At 38.9% G+C, this 19,445-nt stretch overlaps 5 protein-coding genes across 14 annotated transcripts; 2 read left to right on the top strand and 3 right to left on the bottom strand.

Moving 5' to 3' along the window:
- Window positions 1–2,212: 2,212 nt before the first annotated feature.
- LOC131023746 (nibrin homolog) lies at window positions 2,213–8,178 on the bottom strand. 2 transcript variants are annotated; one of them, XM_057953310.1, is made up of 13 exons: window positions 8,038–8,178; window positions 7,246–7,299; window positions 6,615–6,879; window positions 6,157–6,242; window positions 5,369–5,499; window positions 4,413–4,459; window positions 4,215–4,323; window positions 3,988–4,074; window positions 3,480–3,639; window positions 2,885–3,384; window positions 2,723–2,784; window positions 2,536–2,638; window positions 2,213–2,453 (listed from the first exon to the last, which is right to left on the bottom strand). In XM_057953310.1, exons 1-13 carry the CDS (start codon window positions 8,072–8,074, stop codon window positions 2,403–2,405), a joined length of 1,692 nt encoding a protein of 563 aa, XP_057809293.1. In that variant the 5' UTR covers window positions 8,075–8,178; the 3' UTR covers window positions 2,213–2,402. The 2 variants fall into 2 exon arrangements, with proteins under 2 accessions (XP_057809293.1, XP_057809292.1); XM_057953309.1 differs by having other exon boundaries at window positions 2,213–2,638.
- Window positions 8,179–8,455: 277 nt separating this feature from the next.
- On the top strand, window positions 8,456–11,024 carry LOC131023747 (protein ROOT PRIMORDIUM DEFECTIVE 1). 9 transcript variants are annotated; one of them, XM_057953312.1, is made up of 3 exons: window positions 8,456–9,729; window positions 9,821–10,427; window positions 10,497–11,024. In XM_057953312.1, exon 1 carries the CDS (start codon window positions 8,456–8,458, stop codon window positions 9,635–9,637), a length of 1,182 nt encoding a protein of 393 aa, XP_057809295.1. In that variant the 3' UTR covers window positions 9,638–9,729; window positions 9,821–10,427; window positions 10,497–11,024. The 9 variants fall into 9 exon arrangements, with proteins under 9 accessions (XP_057809295.1, XP_057809294.1, XP_057809297.1 ...); XM_057953311.1 differs by having other exon boundaries at window positions 10,514–11,024; XM_057953314.1 differs by having other exon boundaries at window positions 9,821–9,950.
- Window positions 10,024–11,165, bottom strand: LOC131023748 (uncharacterized). The gene is made up of 2 exons (XM_057953320.1): window positions 10,679–11,165; window positions 10,024–10,599 (listed from the first exon to the last, which is right to left on the bottom strand). The coding sequence occupies exons 1-2, from the start codon at window positions 11,163–11,165 to the stop codon at window positions 10,475–10,477; spliced, it is 612 nt and encodes a 203-aa protein (XP_057809303.1). The 3' UTR covers window positions 10,024–10,474.
- A 1,536-nt stretch (window positions 11,166–12,701) lies between these two features.
- Window positions 12,702–15,111, top strand: LOC131023745 (ATP-dependent zinc metalloprotease FTSH 6, chloroplastic-like). The gene is made up of 3 exons (XM_057953308.1): window positions 12,702–14,254; window positions 14,330–14,570; window positions 14,656–15,111. Exons 1-3 carry the CDS (start codon window positions 12,831–12,833, stop codon window positions 14,995–14,997), a joined length of 2,007 nt encoding a protein of 668 aa, XP_057809291.1. The 5' UTR covers window positions 12,702–12,830; the 3' UTR covers window positions 14,998–15,111.
- Window positions 14,966–18,299, bottom strand: LOC131023744 (probable metal-nicotianamine transporter YSL7). The gene is made up of 6 exons (XM_057953307.1): window positions 17,878–18,299; window positions 16,993–17,156; window positions 16,773–16,870; window positions 16,552–16,686; window positions 16,284–16,473; window positions 14,966–16,199 (listed from the first exon to the last, which is right to left on the bottom strand). The coding sequence occupies exons 1-6, from the start codon at window positions 18,224–18,226 to the stop codon at window positions 15,078–15,080; spliced, it is 2,058 nt and encodes a 685-aa protein (XP_057809290.1). The 5' UTR covers window positions 18,227–18,299; the 3' UTR covers window positions 14,966–15,077.
- Window positions 18,300–19,445: the final 1,146 nt, after the last annotated feature.

A 19,445-nucleotide genomic window follows, 5' to 3' on the forward strand; every position in this document is an offset into this window, starting at 1 on the left:
TTTTAGAAGCTTCCAAAATTGGAAATAAATAAGAGGTGGATTGTATGACGCGACATACAAGTGGACTAGGTAAAACTTTGGCAATTTGTTGATAATTGAGTTCATTTGTGAAATGTGACGCTAATCTAACCAAAAACTTTTGACTTTCAAGGCCAGATGATATTAATGCATCTGCCTTGGAAATTAATAAACTTTAGCCCACACCTACACAACAATTATTTAACTCCTATTTCCTTCCGTTACATTGCCAGAAGTCAATAAGATACTGTTAACCAAATAAAAAGGCTACACACATTAATAATTATACATTTGTGTATACATATCTATGTCTACATATAGATGCATCTCAACAGATTTTCTGGTTACTTTTGACTTTAGAGAAATTTCTCTAAGGCTTGCCTAATGAATGCCTTGACCAATTGCTTACAGAGAAAACGGTTGTTTGTGTTCATTTTGAAAATATTTCAAGATTTAGATATTTTGAAAATTTTCATTCAAGGTGATCACTGAGACTGGACAAACCCCAATAGCTAGCAAATTAATAAATAGTAACCAATGCAACAAATTTGAAGTATGAGATTTAGATATTGTTGAACGTGAAGTTGAACGCCCATGTGAAAAAGTGGTTTTACATTGTGTGCTTTGGTTTAGACATGGAAATTGAGGTGGTGTTGTTGAACAAAGTCATAATCATGGAATTTCTAGGAAATAGATCTTTAATCTTCTAGATGATTTGCACATGAATCGCGTTTAACCACTATAAAATTTCAAAATGTTACATAATCTATATATTATATAAAGAAGCAGTTTAACGGAAAAATATTAAGCATTAAATTTTTAACAGAATCTTACTAATTATTTAACGGCAGTTTTAACTCACATATAATTAACTATATCCCACTAACCCATAACATTGACCAATTTAAAAGATAACTATAAAAATTAAACACGTATCTATATCTATATCTATTTATTATATATGAAAACGCCCTTTAAATTCTCTCCATTCTCTGGCATGTTCTCAGTAACAACTAACAACGATTCTCTCTCTCTCACACGATTCTCTCAAAAAAAAATTCTCTCTCTCTCTCTCACGCTTCTCTCACAATATCTCCATAGCAACGACAATTTATCAAAAATCAATGCAATTTCTCCAACTGCTCTCAATCCATTTTTATATATATATAAAGCAAAATAAATGTAATTTAATTCAATTGCAAGGATATAATTGGAATTGGAGTAAATAACTAATCACCACATTATTTGCCTTGAAAACCGCCGGCTCTTTACTCCCTCTAAACAATATAAACTAATTCAATACTATTTGATAAAACAAAATTAATTCATTATTAGCAATATTAAATGATTACTTATTTCAAAACGACACACACATAACTGAATATTTTTATTACACCCCCAATCCAATTGTTATCTCTCTAAACAAATTGAACTAATTCAATATTGAATAATTTTTTTACCGAATGAATTGAATATTAAATATTTAATTGTATATATGAACACATTATCATGCAATTATGTTCTAGATAAAAATATGCAATATATATTCAGAATGAAAGATCACGAAATTATCAATAATTTGATATATGTTACACCATATAAAATAAGCATGTTATGATAATTTAAATTTATAATATTTTTAAGTATTGATATTTTTTAAAAAACTAAAAAAATTCCCTTTTTCTTCCTATTTTTTCTGTAATTATAATAAAATTTTAATTTCAAATTATGTGTTTATATTTATGTTATAGTATTAATTTATTTTTAATAGAACCCAATGTAACTAATATAAAGATATATAGATTATTTAGTTAATTTATTTAAAAAATTATAAAAGTGTCACATTGTAAATTAAAAAAATTTCGTTGATGCATTTCAAAATAGTGATGGCGGTTACATTTTTTAACTGATTAATCATTCGTTATATGGACAAAGAAGATATAAAGTATATACATAATTTATACGAGTCTAATACACTAGTAAACAAAGAAATGGTAAACATAGGTACTACCACGTGTATTTTAATTGTTCAAGGATTTACATACAAATACTTGAAAATAACTCCAAAACTAATGCATTTTCAAATCCTTCATTCCATGCAAATCATTCACATTAAGAGCAATCCTTTGCAGGTTTATCGACAGTTTTATTTATTTAAAAAGAAAAGAAAAACTAACCGTGAAGAAACCAAAGATCACACAGAAGAAAAACTAAAATTAATTATAGTGAAGACTCCCAATTTCAGATAACAGTGTGAAGATCGATTAGCATTTTACGTCAACTCAAAATTTTACAAGAAACAAGAGAGCTCTTCGGACATGGATCAACCAAAATTATGTATTGCTGTACACATTCACAATTGCAGCAGGGTTCATACCTCTCGATTAACCACGAGCAAAGAGCGAAGGAAGGGTAGCAGACGCACGCCGTTTTCCCTGAATTGCATAACCATAGTGGTGAATATTATGTTTCTTTAATGCTAATGAGTTTTTCGAACACAGCATACACGATGCAAACCTTTTCATTGTTAAATAAGTCATCTGCAATAGCCTCCATCTGCTTGCGTTTTTTCTCCTCTTTAATGGACTCAGCTACATCTTCATTTCCAAAGTCAGAATCTCTGAGCAAGGTCGAACATGCATTTAGACGTATTTTTAAATCCAAGAAAAACTAGACAAGAGAAGCAAGTGCAGAGAAACCATACTTGTATGGATACTGTGAAAACGGAATAAGGTTGCTGAAGCTGTTCCCCGATGGAGCACTCATCTAACAAAGCAAGAAGATCAACTCAGCATACATGCAACAGGATTTGGGACGAGCTGGTGAGTCGAAGAAATAAACTCATGTGCTAGCATTCACAAATTACCTTCCTGAAACGTTTGAAGTTTGCAACTGGACCATTTCTTGAAGAATGATCAAATTGTGTTGAGTTAGACTCTCGAACAATTAGAGACTGGCTGAATATTATATTGGGATTCTCACTATCTGATAGATGCCCCTCATCTTTCCTCGTCATGATACCTTTGTCTCTATCCCTTGATGTAGCACACCAATAAGGACTGTCATGTTTAAGGGTTTCCGGTTTAGGAGGTAAGAATCCTTGGCTCCCATGTTCAGTTGCTCCAGCCTCTTGATTTGCTACACTGTCGTGTTCGGTAGATTCTATCACATGGACAAAACTTTCTGCTTTGCAGTCTTTTTCGAGAGGTTCTGTCTCGTGGATCCCAATCTTTGTTTCGCATTCATCTTCAGCAGAAGATAGCAAATTAACTGCGGCGGATGTACGGACTGATGTGGCAGTTTCCGTTTCTACATCAGAATCTGCAACCACTGTCTCATCTGTGGAGCATGAAGATGTGACCAGCACTGCAAAAGTGCAATTGTTTAATAAGTTTTATGATTGTATTATTTATCTTCTGAATAAGAAATATTTTCAGGTATTAATAAGCTGAAGCACTTACCAGGTGCCGATGCCATAACAGAAGGATCTAGATGTCCAGAAACAACAGCTGAAATCAATTCCATCTCATTCACAGTAGGCAGAGCGTTGAATCTTTTAAAATTTCCGCTACTGCTTGTCATTCCAGCTGGCATCACGCACACCAGATTGTCTCTGGTATTCTATAAAAGCCACATTAAGTCAGGGTAGGAAACTAATCAATAGAAAGTTTCGGTAAAATTTGATATATAAGTATATTACTATAATTGCAAACAACTAAACTTAGTAACTCATAATATCTCCAGCTTAGTACAACTATATACCATTCTTGTAATCTATATCACAGGCGGAGAATTTGTGGTCCATACGTGATAACAAGTTTTACAACTTTATTAAGGTTTTCTGTTTTCCAGGAATAAAATAAAAGCTAGCAAATTCTCAGTGTAGAGCAATAATGAAACACTAAATATAAATTAATAAGGCTTAACACGGCTTATTGTTGAAGTTAAAGGAGAAAAATACAAATGTACCTGGCTGCATTGGTCTGAAGTTTCTACATAAACAACATTTGCACCACCAGCATCCAATAGCAAACGCAACTTCTCCTTAAACTTATACTGCAATGAACAAAAACGAGAGGGGGAGAGGATTATTGATATGCTTTGAGAAACGCCAAAAGTGGTCATGACACTGTAAGAAAATGGAACCTAACCACAAGTTGGAAACATGAGATTGTAAAAATGCCTCAGAGTATCACCTTGTGCGTGGAGTCTAGCATAAAAGTGTATCCTTTCAAACACTGCTCTCGAGATTGTGGGTCAGCGACTTTGAGAGATGCGCCTTCCAGTAACAAGGTGGGAGCATGCCTAAAACAGGAAAGCAATTATTTTTTCTCAACCAACCAGCAAAGATAGGGTGTCATTACAACGTGGGTCAATAGGAGAAGTATACTCACGAGAGAGAGCTGGGAATCTCAGTGCAAAATGTCTTTCCTGCAATTAACTGAAAACCCAGTTTAGGCATAAACATTTTGACACGAAAATTCTAAGAAAAGCATTCAACTTTAGTGCAACAGGGCTTTATAAATGTTGCGTTATCTTGATCTGAAAATACAAAGTAGTCACTAGAGCATATTTCACATAGACTCATTCTCATATTGCCAAGTGTGCTTCAAAAGTGTCAAGCACATAACTGGGAGAAGGGAAGGATATAGAGAGAATGAACATGCTACAACCTTGCCCATGTATCAAAATATAACAATGACAAGGATCCGAATGTCACAATAAAAGAGAATTGTGCCACTATTTACTGCTGTCCACATGCATCTGTGACCAGTGACTGCGACCCACTAAACCTGTTAGAGTTGAACAATTGAATCAAGTAATTTCTCATCTTGATGCTGAAAATTCTAATTCAATCCATGCATATATCCATCTTAACTTACAAGGAGGCTGAAGTACAATATCACAATTACAGTTACCACTCTTTACTTCAACCTAATTCTTCTATGCAGACAATTTTATTCACATCCGAAGGGTTGGTCAACTCAGATAAATGAAAATTTCATGGACATTCTTATATTAAAGAAAAAAGACTTCTAAATCTTTTAGCCATATGCGAATGAGCTATATTATACTAGACCAAAGTTAATTCCGGAGTTCGATCCCCGAGCAAGCACACCTTATATTTCGTCTGTATATAATACAAACTCTCAAGTATGAGGATAACTATTAGCAAAAATTCCCTTGAGATCAACTGAACTTTTAGAATTTAAATATAATTGTATTAAAAGGCATGCACGTAAAACCACAGTGTATTGTAAATGTTAACCATCACCATCTCTAGAAGTGCTTGTCTGTGTATCTATAGCTCCTTTGGGGGAGGGGGGTTTTGGATAAGGCACATATATACCTCTATCCAACAGAGTCGGACAAGCGGTTTTCTAGCCACGATCGAATTGATAATCTCATCATTGATAGGGGTGAAGTCATCAATAACCATATGTGTGCATCTAGAAGTCCAAGCTTGAGTGACACTGGCACCTGCATGCCAATTTTATTAGTGATTGTATCAACTTTAAAATCACATATGACCATTCTAACTTTACACATTTACTTTCCTCCACATGTTTACTGTCTTCCACAACCATGAAAAAGAATAATCCTGGAGGCATAGATGGATAGGGATAGATTTGGAAATTGTGTGTGTGTGTGTGGAGAGAGAGAGTTAACCAAGTACAATCATGTCAAAAACAACAAGAAACAAATTAAAATGCCAGTAAGAGAGAAAAGGAGAGTGGTTAAGTGTGGATGTCAAAACTCAAGAAAATAAAATGGATGTGAAATTGTGAATTCTTCGCTATGGAAACATTTGACGCCATAGTTTTTACATTGTTTTTTGGAAATTGGTCCTTCTAGATATGGCTTCTTTCTTTTTACTTTCCATTCAGTTAACTACTAGTTATTTTACGAGACAGGCGAGTTTGCATTGTTTTCCATGTTACTCAATATAAGCACATAGTGATCAATCTCTAACTACAAAAGTACAGAGTCAGAAACATGATTTACAGTTCATGAATAGCTTCCTAGGGATGATCAAAGTAGAAAATAGTTTTAGTGAATAAACTACATAAAGGGTGTACATATAAAATGCATACTAACCTTCTTAATTGATAAACACAATTCAAAGACACTACTCACCAATCATCGACATCTTGGTTTGAAGTTGATTCATCTCTGAAGGCTTGGATGACGGCGCGCAAAGCACAAGGGGAACATAGGAAAACCTGCGGTATGATTGAGATCCATAAAATGCAATCTCATACTATCTAGGATAAATAATTATGAAAACACCCCTGCAAGTTAGCCAAATTACAAAGAAGAAACCCAGTGCCTAACCACAACATAAAATACCCTCTGAGGCTTGTATTTTTCATACAGATACAGCTCTTCCTCTTTGCGAGCAATTTGTTAATTAGGCAATCCCTCAGGTTTAGAATTTCAACTTTTGTAATTAGTCCTCGACTTTATGTTTAGACATTTAATACCTCAACCCTTAATCAAAACAAAAGGACTACTGAAGCAAACAATACGATGGAACCAGATCAACCAGGAAACCTTACTTCCAGAAATAGAAATGTAAAATAACAATGGATTACCTATATCGTGCATTTCCAGTCCCAAACGCAACCACATCCCCATCCTCCAGTGTTGCTTCTTTATTCGGAAATTCATGAACTTTTTCCTTGGTACCCCGATATCTGTTGATGAAGGTTCCATACTTCGAACAGTCTCTAATCTGAACTTCAGAGTTATTATTTGAATTTCTATTTTCTAAATGATCCATGTGAACCATTTCATTTACAATAATTTCAGCATGGACCCTCGAAACTCCTTTATCTTTGTTGATGATTACATCACATCCTGCAAAATTTAAAATGTATACCAGATGATAAACGGAATAAATATTTCTCTCACTAAAAAGAAGAGCCCATTGTTTTAGATACTCATGCGCCAGAGACTACATAATAACATTTTATTTTACAGTAGCATATATACGTAGAAACTATTTAATCAAATGTTAACATGATGCTCTTGTCACAAGCTCAAATGTTAGATTAGGAAGTCGTTTGACACAAAACCAGATCTTGACTGTTCTCTGTTAGAATCTCATTGTCACCAGGTTGTGAAAGAAATGCACATATAATCCTCTCAAACAAACGTCCTCAAATGCATATAAGGGGGTGTTGTGAAGATACAAATCTACAAACAGACTATAACATATAGTACCTTTTCGGCCGGCTTTGTATGTCCCCTTTCTGAAAATATAGTATTCATTTTCACCTGCCATGTAAAAATACCTGAAGCATCAGTAGAGTTCATTCCTTCTCATGGCACAAAACACATATTAGCTAGATCAAGTAGCTTTGCAGTTATTCAGGAACTATAACTGATAAGATAAGCCACATCTCTAGAACTAGCCCACCAGGGAATCTTCATTCGGTCGACTAAATTATTACTCCCTAAACAACTCTGTCCCCAAAGTGAAGCCATGATAGAAAATAATCATATAACCAAAGATGCTCCCTTAAACCAATTCGCCCTCCATATAATCTTCCTTCCACAACAAATAACTAACTCATCATTCACCTATATTGTCCAAATATGATCAGCACTAGGACAAGATAGTTTCATGATCCCACCTCATGAACACGAACAAAAAGGTAGGAAGGGAGGGGCAATTTTCAGCTCCCATCGGCTTTAGTAGAAACTTATCTCCCATAAACTTGACCAAGCTCACTTTTTTAACCACCCTTCACTTCCTCAAGGCAATTTCCTTTCTGAATTACTAATACCTTAAGTCACTCGAGCTCAGCAGATTTCTACTCACTGGGTAATTTTCTTTCAGAAAGTAAAGACAAGGTCGATAGAAAATCCTAAGAGATAAGCAGTTATCATCCCGCTGGTTTTCAAGTGCCGAAGCTCCGATTCTACATGTATACAAGGTGCTCGACGAAATTCTTCCACAGAAAATAACACAGACGTAGCTGTAAATAATCAATCGGGTGGTGCGAAGAATACCTGGAAGTGGGTCTACGGGAAATAAGCCCCAAACCATCTCGCGGTGTTGAACGGCAGAGGAAGGTGATTTGACGACGGCTTATGGAATTTTTTAACCTTGCCACTCAATCCCACCGCACCGCTATGAAATACTGTAGCAAGGCACCCTTTGTTGCCGCCTTTTGCAATTGCAATTGCACCACACCAAATTTACCAATACATACACGTCTTTTTTTTCTGGGAATAAAATAATCATAAACATTTGGCTTAAAACTAGTTTTCATTTGCTTTCAAGTTTCAAAAAAGAAATTAACTTTAATTATACCAATTCCATATACTAATTTCGACATTTTCTGAGAAAAATAATACATTTATTATTTCATTTTACATTTATTTTCCAGTGAAACCACACACCCTGTTTATTGTTAAACCCCCGGCGATGGCAACCCAATTATTCAAGAAGCTCAGCTCCACCGCCACCGCCTTCTCCTTCCTCCGCCGTGCGAAAACCACCTCCGCCCAATACGTGGCGTCAAGAGCGCGAGACCCGACATTCGAGAAGCTAATGGAGAGATACAAGAACCTCCTCAGAGTCATCTCTATACAAGATCTCATCCTCGCCTCCAATTCCACCCCGCCGGCCGTCTCCCTCGACTTCATCAGCCGCCTCTCCCAGCGCATCCACCTCAACCGCGGTGCCGCCGTCTTCCTCCGCAGGTACCCCCACATCTTCCACATTTTCAACCACCCCGACAAGCTCCAGCCCTTCTGCGCCCTCACTCCCACCGCCCTCCAAATCGTCCGCCAAGAATCGGAGGCCATCGAGAAAACTCTGCCGCTCGCCATAACCCGATTGGTGAAGATTTTGTCCATGTCCCTCACAAAAAAACTGCCTCTTCGGGCGATCTTCAAAGTGTGGAAGGAATTGGGGCTGCCAGATGACTTCGAGGACTCCATAATTTCAAGAAATCCGGAGGTTTTCGCACTTGAAGATGGTAATGAGATCAATACTCATTATTTAGTGCTCAATGATAGTGATGAATTTCGGGATTGTTTGGTTCCTGCGGTAGAGAATTGGAGAATGATGGAGTGTTGTAGAGAGGAATGTAGCGTGGATAGGACTGAGCTGAAGTATAGTTTCAAACAGGGGTTTCCGCCGGGGATGCGGTTAGGGAAGAATTTGAAGGCCAAAGTTAAGGAATGGCAGAGATTGCCCTACATTGGGCCGTATGAGGAGATGAGTGCCAAGGAATCTAGGAGAAGTAAGCATGGGGTGATGAGAATGGAGAAACGGGCGGTGGGGGTGGTGCACGAGTTCTTGAGCTTGACTGTGGAGAAGATGGTGGAGGTGGAGAAGATCAGTCATTTTAGGCAGTGGTTTGGGATTGAGTTGAACGTGAGGGATTTGTTCCTTGACCATCCGGGGATGTTCTACTTGTCGACCAAAGGGAAGGTGCATTCCGTGTTTTTGAGGGAGTCGTACGAGAGGGGCTGCTTGATTGAGCCTAACCCGGTTTATGAAGCTCGGAGGAAGCTTCTTAGTCTTGTTGCTTTGGGGCGCCGGGGGTTGGATAGGTCATGGAGTGAACAAAATCGAGTGGGAGAAATGTCTAGTGATTGAGGGGATAGCATTGCTTGATGCTCTTCACCATGCTATGGATTTATGAACTTGGATCCGAACTTTACATGACTTAGCTAATCTTAGATAGAGAGGTAGATAATGCATTAACCTTTTCTTACTTTCAAAGCATTTCATTCAAAGTCTTACTAGTGAGGCCTAATAGAGTATTGAACTTTCATGCAGGCTGCACATTTGTGCTGGCATTCTAATAGAAATATGGCCTCCATTGCGCAACCATAGTATGCCCCCGTGCTTGTATATTGATTATTATGAGCATCACGCCATGCATTGTTGCGTATACATGTTCTTTTCGGTAATTACACTTTGTTGTAAATAGGATGCTACTGCTTGCCAATTTTGTATTAGTTCCATTATGCTGCTCTTCATAAAATTTATGTAGATCAATGCACCAATGCTTGTATTGTCTCATACTTGATACATGTAAAGAAGATGGTTTCATATGTAGCATAGGAATCACTCTCTTACATGCAAATGGATAAAACCAACTTGAATTGTCAATACTATTTTGGACCTATGGAAGAAGCCGAAAAGCCACTCTTTGGAATTTACACCATCAGATTGAACTCCTTAACCTTCTTGTGAGTGAATATGCGTATTCCCCTTCTTTGGAAATATAGGCATGCTGTCACCATCTTTTACATGGGTGTTTTTGTTGTTGTGCTCCATTCCATTGATGAGTTTCTCTAGTATCGCATCATCTGTTGAGTTATTTACAGCTATCAGTCAGTTTTGCGAAGAAAGGGGTGTAGTATACATGAAAAGTAGGCAGGTATTTGTTGCACAAATACTCAGTTGTTGGTAATATTTGGATACATGCTAAGACAAGCTAGTTTTCAAGTGTTGAATTTTATGCAGGCATTGTTGAGCTCTCTCTAGGACTGCATCAGTTTTGCACCTCCTCCTCTTGACGACATTCTTTGTGTTGTTTGTGGTGGATGACTCTGCACAGAACATGAAAGCTTTGGTTAGAAAAGATTGCATAGAAAGCAGAAGATGGTGCATTGTTATTAGTATGGAGACCTTGAGTTTCAGCAAAGATGGAAATGGTGGTGGGTTTGTCCAGCAAGAGTTCCGCCTCCAGTTGTGAGATGAAAGCTCTGAGCTCCTGCTTCAGAGATGTGAACTTGTTTGGGTGCTCCTGCTCCAGTATCTCTATTTCTTCCTTTGCTTGTTCTATCAAACTCTCCCTGCTTCCCCACTGCATCTCTCTCTCTCTCTCTCTCTCATGCACGGCACGGCTACTTCTTAAAATAAATGCATAGAGCTTGACAAGGACATTAATGGAAAAGCTGATATTGTCTGTCTTTTCAATCTCCAAAGCACTTTGGACATTAATGCTTGTATTTAAACAGCTGATATGACTGTCTGTCGGCCTTCCAAAACTCAGAAACAAAAAGGTGCGGGAAATAGGGAAATCAAACTGAGACAGGAGAGAAAAGGGTAGGTAAGCAATTAAATTATTTCTTTCAAAACATATACAATCACGCTTCAATTCAACCTCATTCATCTAATTATCTCCATCCACATTATTCTAAAGCCCAAGCTATAATTATTTTTTCTTTTTTTGAGTTTTTACGGACGATGGATTATTGAAAACCAGAATCTAATACTGGGTGAAGTCGATATAAAAAAAGAAGTCCTGGCAAACATTTAATTTTGACATAATTAGGATAAGAAAAAACAATCTACCAATTTCAGATTTGGAAGGCTGACTGGAAACTCAATGGCTTCGTAAAGAAAATCAAATTATTTAGAAATACAAATACTAGTATAATTTAAAGTCAAAGGCGAAGCTATAGTAACAAAAATGGTGTATTTAGTGAAAAGAGAGAACTTGTAGAGAAGATCCACTAACTCGTGTATACAAACATCCTCATCCTCTGCCTTGTTCAAATTCTTCCTTATGCGAGTTGAAACATAGTTTTGTGCATTCATATATTCCTTGAAAGAAATGATCCTTGATGTTGAATCCATTTTCCATCTCATGCATAGATGCAACAAGTTGCCATGAAATGCTCTCAAGCTCATCCACTGTATCTGTTTGGCCTTGAGAGTAACCAGACCAGCATTCACATCACGCCTTGGATCATCACCATCAACAACCAGACTGAAACAGAAATATCAATTTGTATCCACTTCCACCAATACCAAACTCATCCTCATCACTTCTCCACTTCAGTAAACTGGACCTTCACATTCACACAAAGAATATATATTACATGGGGGTTGCTTGGCTCCTGGCTACTGTAAGTTAATCTATCAACTTTACCTGCAACTTACACCACCAAAGATAAAAATCTACTATCTACCTGGTCATGTTCATAAGGCATCAAGTTGTTAAAAGTGGAAGCACAATGGCATTTAAATTAATGTGAAGCAACCAGGAACAACAATGCTCATGCTGCAGCCACACAACTTAACTTAACTCACACCACAGCTTTATTCAAAATAAGCTCAGCTCCAAAGGACCTCACTATTAAATCACAAATTCATCCATAACCCATTTTTCCAGATTCTCCTGTAAGAATTGACGCCTCACTAAATCAAAAATCATCCGTTCATAGTTTTCTAGTTAGTGCATTGCTTCCAAAAACGGGTTGGGCCTGGACTTCCCCAAACAAATAATGGGCTGGGCCCAGGAGGGGCTCATGGATTTACTGGGCTTCCAATGGCTATGTATATAATTAAACATGGTTCAAAATTATATCAAAGAAATTATTTCTATGCGTTGGCCTTTGATCTATGAGACTGAACTCTCCAACCATAGTATTACAATGTATGTCTGTATCACTCATTCCAAATGAATAATGTGTAATAGGGTGAGTTGTAGATTTGACGTTGACTTATGACTTATGACTCATATCTTTACTGATGTAATTCCATTTTGTTTTATCCAAAGTTTCTGGAGCTGTCTAGTTTGTGAAATCAAACTAATTAGCAAAAAATGTGAAATTATAATTGCAAGTGTATGGCTACAAACAACAACGTTTCCTGAAAGCCCACATGGCAAACACCCGCAATTCTGGATTCTTCACGAAACTCTTTTCTCCGCTACATATTTAAACTCCCTCCAAAACCATCAACTCACAACAACAAAGAAAAAACTGTTTCTTGAAACCAAAACCCAGTTTCAGTTCATCCATTCAGATTGATTCTTGTTCTTGCGAGAAAAATGTCTCCTGCCTGTGCCGTGTCGGCATCTTACATCCCCATTTGCAAGCTCCCCAACGACGATCACAGTATTCCGAGAGAGATGATTTCCGGTCAAAAACAGAGCAAATTGAGCCGGCGAAAACTGATGCTGACTTCGACCGGGCTTACGCTGATTGGAGGGCCGGCGGCGACAGCAGCAGTGGAGCCAGAGAGCCCGGGTGAGGCAGCATCAAGCAGAATGTCATACTCAAGATTTCTCGACTATTTAGACCAAGATGCTGTCAACAAAGTGGATTTGTATCAGAATGGGACTGTAGCAATCGCCGAGATATTCAATCCCGCGCTCAACAAAATCCAGAGAGTGAAAATCCAGCTCCCCGGCTTGCCGCAAGAGCTCCTCAGAAAGCTCAAGGAGAAGAACGTGGACTTTGCGGCCCACCCGATTGAGATGAGCGTCGCAGACACCATTCTTGATCTGTTAAGCAGCTTGGCTTTTCCATTGATACTGTTAGGCTCTTTCCTTTTAACAAGAGCGTCTTCAAACACTCGCGGTGGGCCCAACTTTCCCTTCGGACTAGGGAGGAGCAAAGCTAAGTTTCAGATGGAACCCAACACCGGAATAACATTCGATGATGTAGCTGGAGTGGATGATGCAAAGCAAGAATTCCAAGAGATTGTGGAGTTTCTGAGGACTCCTGAGAAATTTGGTGCAGTAGGTGCGAAAATACCCAAAGGGGTGCTGTTAACCGGGCCTCCGGGGACGGGGAAGACGCTGCTGGCGAAGGCCATAGCCGGGGAAGCCGGGGTGCCCTTCTTCTCGCTGTCGGGGTCAGAGTTCATCGAGATGTTTGTTGGCATTGGAGCTTCGAGGGTGAGGGACTTGTTCAACAAGGCCAAGGCCAAGGCCAACTCCCCCTGCATCATCTTCATTGACGAGATAGACGCAGTTGGGAGGCAGAGAGGGACGGGGATCGGCGGGGGCAACGACGAGAGGGAGCAGACGCTCAACCAGCTGCTCACTGAGATGGATGGTTTTAGTGGAAACAGTGGCGTCATTGTCATCGCTGCCACTAATAGGCCTGATGTTCTTGATTCTGCTCTGCTTAGAGCAGGGAGGTTTGATAGGCAGGTGAGTGTAGGGTTGCCAGATGTTAGAGGAAGGGAGGAAATTCTGCAGGTTCATAGCAAGGGCAAGAAGTTAGGGAGAGATGTTGATCTGGGTGTAGTTGCAATGAGAACTCCGGGGTTCAGCGGGGCGGATCTTGCAAATTTGATGAATGAAGCCGCCATTCTTGCCGGCAGAAGAGGGAAAGGCGCGATTAGTTTGAAGGAGATAGATGACTCAATAGACCGCATAGTAGCAGGAATGGAAGGAACCAGCATGACCGATGGGAAAAGCAAGATCTTGGTCGCCTATCATGAAATTGGACACGCAGTCTGCGCGTAGGTTCAATCTCTGTCTGTTTCTTAACATGACCACCTTTCTTTGGAGATTAAAATTCTTGTTGTATATGGCAGGACCCTTACTCCGGGACATGATCCGGTGCAGAAGGTGACATTGATCCCTCGAGGGCAAGCCCGTGGCCTAACGTGGTTCGTACCGGGAGAGGATCCAACCTTGGTCTCTAAGAAGCAGCTGTTTGCTAGGATTGTGGGAGGCTTAGGAGGCCGAGCAGCAGAGGAAGTTATCTTTGGGGAGCCAGAAATCACAACTGGTGCAGCTGGAGACTTGCAGCAAGTAACGCAGCTGGCCAGACAGGTAAACATTTTTTCCACTCTAAACCTTGAAGGTTTGTTTTTCTGGTCTGCTCAACTGAGGTGTGCTTGTTTTGTGTTGGGTTCAGATGGTTATAGCCTATGGAATGTCTGAAATCGGACCGTGGGCATTGATAGAGGCGGGTGCGCAGAGCAGCGACCTAGTGCTGAGGATGCTGGCTAGGAATCAGATGTCGGAGAAACTTGCACAAGACATCGACTGCTCCGTGAGGCAGATAATAGGGAATGCGTACGAGATTGCCAAGAATCTTATAAGGAACAATAGGGAGGCCATTGATAAGTTGGTAGAGGTGGTGATGGAAACAGAAACTCTCAGCGGTGATGAGTTTAGAGCACTACTGTCTCAGTTCACCCATATCCCTTCAGAAAATGTAAACATGAAACCAATCAGAGAATTGATTGAGGCATGAGCTCATGTACCACAACATTCCACACATATGTAGTCTAACAATACAAAGTTTTTAGCTTAATTATTGAAATGTATGGATGCTTAAGAAGCTAAGAAATGATCAACTCTAGCATTATCTTTTCTGGACAGAAACTTCATGCAAATAGGTGGTTTTACACCGGCCAAACCTAGAAGCGAGCTAGGCAAGGTCCATAACCCGTCTCCGCAGATCAATCCAGAAGCTACTGCAGGTGCGAATGCATCAGCCTTCGCCTTGTCAATCGTCTCCCAAATGAACAGAATCAAGCTCCCAACACACATGTCAATGCCAAAGTAGCCTCCAAGGTAGAAAGGAAGTGCCATAGCCATAGGAATAGGAATGAACCTCCCCCATTTTGGTCCCACGGCATCTCTAACTCCATTAGCAGCCAAGGCCACTATAAAAAACACATAACACAGAGTAAGACAGTGTTTTGGCAAAGATGAAACTCCTTCAACACCCAAGACTGCTATGTTTCGATACATTAGAGCATAAGGAGCGGGGTATGGCGAAGTATGGAGTCCCAGATCATGAAATGCCTTGTAGAAGAGCCAAAACACGCAGGGTGAGATAACACAACCCATAGCAGTACCAATGATCTGGCTCACGAACATGGACCGTGGAGATGCAAGGGTCAGGTACCCGGTTTTGAAGTCCTGCGTGAGGTCAGAGGCAGTCGACACAATATTCATCATCACCCCACACGCGGCCAACCCTGCAAGAACACCACCGTGGGCGGCTCCTGCCCATGCACCGATCACAAATATTGCCAATTTTCCATAAGTAGACGCCATGGACCAATTAGTAAGCCCGCATCCATAGGCGTTGCAGAAGGCTAGTGCAGGTGCAAAGATGTATATTACCACAATGTAGTACCATTTTAGTTGGTGGAAGATGAGAGGAATTGTGGCAGAAGAGATTGCTGCAATGGTGATGTAGCCAGCAATGGCAACCCAAGTAGGGATTTGGTCCTTGAGAAAAAGTTGAGTTCTTCGCTGATCATCATAAGATAAATTAGCAGATGTTAGAGCTAGAGGAGAGTTCTTCCTGATGCCACCACCTTCAAGGATAGGGCCAATGTTTTTGTCGCGGAGTTGGTGATACAACCCGAATAGGGTGCGGCCAAGGACCTTAACGAAGTTGTAGAGACCATCACCAAGAATCATAGCTATAGCAATGAAGATCTGTTACAAATGCCAAGGATGAAAGGTATAGAATGGGCATGCAAGATTTGATGAAATATGTTAACAAAGACAAGAAATTATTACCCTGTAACCTTGCAAGCCATTAAGGCTGCTGGATGGGAGTTGAGCAGAGTACCAGTCTCCCTTCCTCTGCTCTATCAATGGCCACATTATGCCCCATGACAGGACTGCACCGAGTAGCAACGACACACTTATGATATAGGGACATATCATGCCAACGCCAACATATGTTGCAGAGAAATCAAAGTAGAACCTGGTGAAAAATGACAGTAAAATGAAATACAATTTCTGTATAAACAAATAAACGTAAAGACTTGAAGAGGTCACTCACTTGTTCTGATAGGCTTTAAGGCCAAATGTAGGGAAATTCCCGAATCCGCAAGTATCGGTTGCAGTGAAAAACCATTGGAAGAAACCCCACAAGAAGCTGAAAGAGAAGAACTTTCCCAAGAATCTAACTTGTTTCCTGGAAGAAACCCCAGAAGCAAGCAAGATGTTGTGAGATCCATTGAGTTTGAGTAATGGCATCGAATAAGGGTAATCGCAACTCACTTGGCTTTCTTGGCTCCTTGAGAAGTGTGAAAGCTATTGATCAAATGAGCAGTTGCAGTGCCACTTGGATAAGTCAGTTTAAAATCGATGATCATTATCTGAAACATTAACATGAAAGTATGGTTGGTTTAAAATGACTTGTCAATTGTTTGTGAATGAGTGTATTCTGATGCATGCAAAACATGAGGATGGAAGGATCTAGAAGCTTCTGAAGTCGTACCTTCCGGAGGGGCAGAACAGAGAAGAGCCCCACGAAGCTAGTGAGGAAGAGGAATCCGATCATCCATGAGATAGCAGGATTCTTGATATTCTGAGGGTTATGAGCTGTAGTAGATTGTTTTGCCACAACTTCGCTCATGCCAAAAAGGTAACTTCCAAAGCCTCCTGATCATTCACTTCGACTCAGTGCTCACAGAGGAAACTATAAAGTTGCTGATTTCAACCATCTAATATTCGTATAGAAATGGGATTATGGCCAAAAAATACACCGAATTTGGAAAAAACATATAGTAATTTTTACCTGAAATTTTAATTAAGTCAAAGAATACGTGATTTATATTTTTGTTGCAATTTTCACCTGAGTTTGACTTTCAGCGAAATTAGAGCATAGTTGGCAGTCGAAAGTTCACACGATGTTGATCTAACTTCTGATGATGAGGAGTATTTAGAAGCTCGGAGGTCTAAGAAGGCAAAAATAATATATTTGACATATTTTCGATTGTCAACTAAGTTCTAATTTTATTGAAAGTTAAACTCAAGTGAAAATTACAATAAAAATATAAATTCATGTATTTTTCAACTTAACTGAAAATTCACATGAAAATTACCAAAAAAAATATAATAATAATTCATGTATTTTCCGATCATAGCCCCTATAGAAATATGCTACTTAGTAACATTTCTTTTTCAATGGGTATAGTTCTTTAATTCTTTTGGAGATTTTCTCATCTATAATAAAAAGAAAAGCAAAAACTTGTCCCAAAACCTCGTAACTGGAAAATAACCATAACTCTAGGTGTAAACAGCAAGATCCTGAGCCATGGACTAGAGCAGAATTAATTTTTAATGTGGCGAGAGAGAGAGAGAGAGAGAGTAATGTAGTGACCGCTGAAGGCGACGCCGGCGCTGGCGACGACACATGTCTGAATGACAGTATTCTCCTGCCTAGTAAATGGGTGCATGAGAAATCCAGATTTTTCTAGAAACTTTGTCCACGTCTTGACGAAGAAGAATCCGAGCAGACCAGCAGAGACATTGAGCGAAGGGACGATCCCAGTCGTGAGATTGAGCTTTGTGACGATGAAGCTGAACAATATACTCAGCACAAAGCTCACCACAAAGGCCCTCACGCTCAGCTGCTTCTGCCACCTTGGCACCTCCTTGCTCTCCAACATCTTCTCCACCGATTCATCATCCAGAATCCTCTCCTCCTCATCCATGCCTCTTCCACTCATTTTCGCCTGCTTTCATTTACTATTTTCTTGATATCTTAGTGTATTAGTATTATATCAAAGTAATTTGTGCCGATTCTACCTGATTATCTAAATTATTTGATCCCGTTTATATATTTATGATGATATTATCTATTCCAACCACTAATTTAATAGAGTTCGCCTTTTCATACACATCCTATGCATAAGATTCTTAAGACTAGGTAGCAGCCAAAAAAGTAAATAAATTAGGGTAATAATTTTTGGCCCAAATAATGAGCATTTTCTCGAAAATATCATATTCTAAAAGTAATTATAAAATAATATTCATCGTTTCATTTTTTATCATTTGTGACCCGCAAAAATAATTCGACAATTAGTAATTGACATATTTCGGTCAAGTGTCATGTTGGCAGTGCCATGAATTTTTTTTTAGAAAAATAAAAAATTAAAGAAAATTAAATCCACCTATTTGGAAAAAGGCATCTAAAGAATTATCCCAAAAATTAAAGAAAATCCACCTATTTTTAAATCCGCGTGTAACTTAGTCGGAACACGTAAATTATCGATTGTCGAATTATTTTTGCAGGCCACAAATAAGAAAAAAGTGAAACGATGGGTATTATTTTGTAATTATCTTTAGGGTGGGATCTTTTTGAGAAAACGCCCAAATAATAGGCCAAAAACTAAATACAATAAATCAATAAGATAAATTAAAATATTAAAAAATATATTAATTAATTATATTATCTTATCCAAAATCTATTTGTTATATATCTGGAACTCTTTTTAGAATTCTAAAAATGATAAATATCCCATAGAATCTAACTAAACTAGATAAATAAAAATACGTGAGAATGTATCTTTTTATAGCAAAGCATAAAAGTAGAAGTTTTTTACACTCATCCATAAGAGTATAAGTTTTTCATACCAAAATCAATCAAAGACTAAAACACCCCTAAATAAAAGAGTATAAGTTACGGCTTGCACACGGTCATGTAGCCACCGTGTGCAGCCATCGCGTGCATGTATATTCCCTCTTAATTGTGCACACAAGGGCTAAGACACGATCGTGTAGCCACCATGTACAACCATTGTATGCACAATTACGTACCTCAATTGTGCACACGGTGGTGTACACGGTGACTACATGATCATGTCTTGTCATCGCGTGCAAGCCGTAACTTATACTCTTTTATTTCTTTTAACTTATTAATATATAGTAAGGGTAATGTAGTAATTT

Source organism: Salvia miltiorrhiza, chromosome 4, assembly GCF_028751815.1.
Source record: "Salvia miltiorrhiza cultivar Shanhuang (shh) chromosome 4, IMPLAD_Smil_shh, whole genome shotgun sequence".
Taxonomy (NCBI): Eukaryota; Viridiplantae; Streptophyta; class Magnoliopsida; order Lamiales; family Lamiaceae; genus Salvia; species Salvia miltiorrhiza.

Coding starts and splice junctions, on each gene's coding strand:
- LOC131023746 (XM_057953309.1), bottom strand. CDS start 8,074: ATGGTTTGGGGCTTATTTCCCGTAGACCCACTTCCAG. Junction 6,243..6,614: donor ACTGGAAATGCACGATATAG/GTAATCCATTGT, acceptor ATCATACCGCAG/GTTTTCCTATGTTCCCCTTG. Junction 3,385..3,479: donor TGTTATGGCATCGGCACCTG/GTAAGTGCTTCA, acceptor GCACTTTTGCAG/TGCTGGTCACATCTTCATGC.
- LOC131023747 (XM_057953312.1), top strand. CDS start 8,456: ATGGCAACCCAATTATTCAAGAAGCTCAGCTCCACCGCCACCGCCTTC.
- LOC131023748 (XM_057953320.1), bottom strand. CDS start 11,165: ATGAATGAGGTTGAATTGAAGCGTGATTGTATATGTTTTGAAAGAAAT. Junction 10,600..10,678: donor CATCTTTGCTGAAACTCAAG/GTCTCCATACTA, acceptor TGTTCTGTGCAG/AGTCATCCACCACAAACAAC.
- LOC131023745 (XM_057953308.1), top strand. CDS start 12,831: ATGTCTCCTGCCTGTGCCGTGTCGGCATCTTACATCCCCATTTGCAAG. Junction 14,255..14,329: donor ATTGGACACGCAGTCTGCGC/GTAGGTTCAATC, acceptor TGTATATGGCAG/GACCCTTACTCCGGGACATG. Junction 14,571..14,655: donor TAACGCAGCTGGCCAGACAG/GTAAACATTTTT, acceptor TGTTGGGTTCAG/ATGGTTATAGCCTATGGAAT.
- LOC131023744 (XM_057953307.1), bottom strand. CDS start 18,226: ATGAGTGGAAGAGGCATGGATGAGGAGGAGAGGATTCTGGATGATGAA. Junction 16,687..16,772: donor CAAGGAGCCAAGAAAGCCAA/GTGAGTTGCGAT, acceptor GGTTTCTTCCAG/GAAACAAGTTAGATTCTTGG. Junction 16,200..16,283: donor ATGGCTTGCAAGGTTACAGG/GTAATAATTTCT, acceptor CATTTGTAACAG/ATCTTCATTGCTATAGCTAT.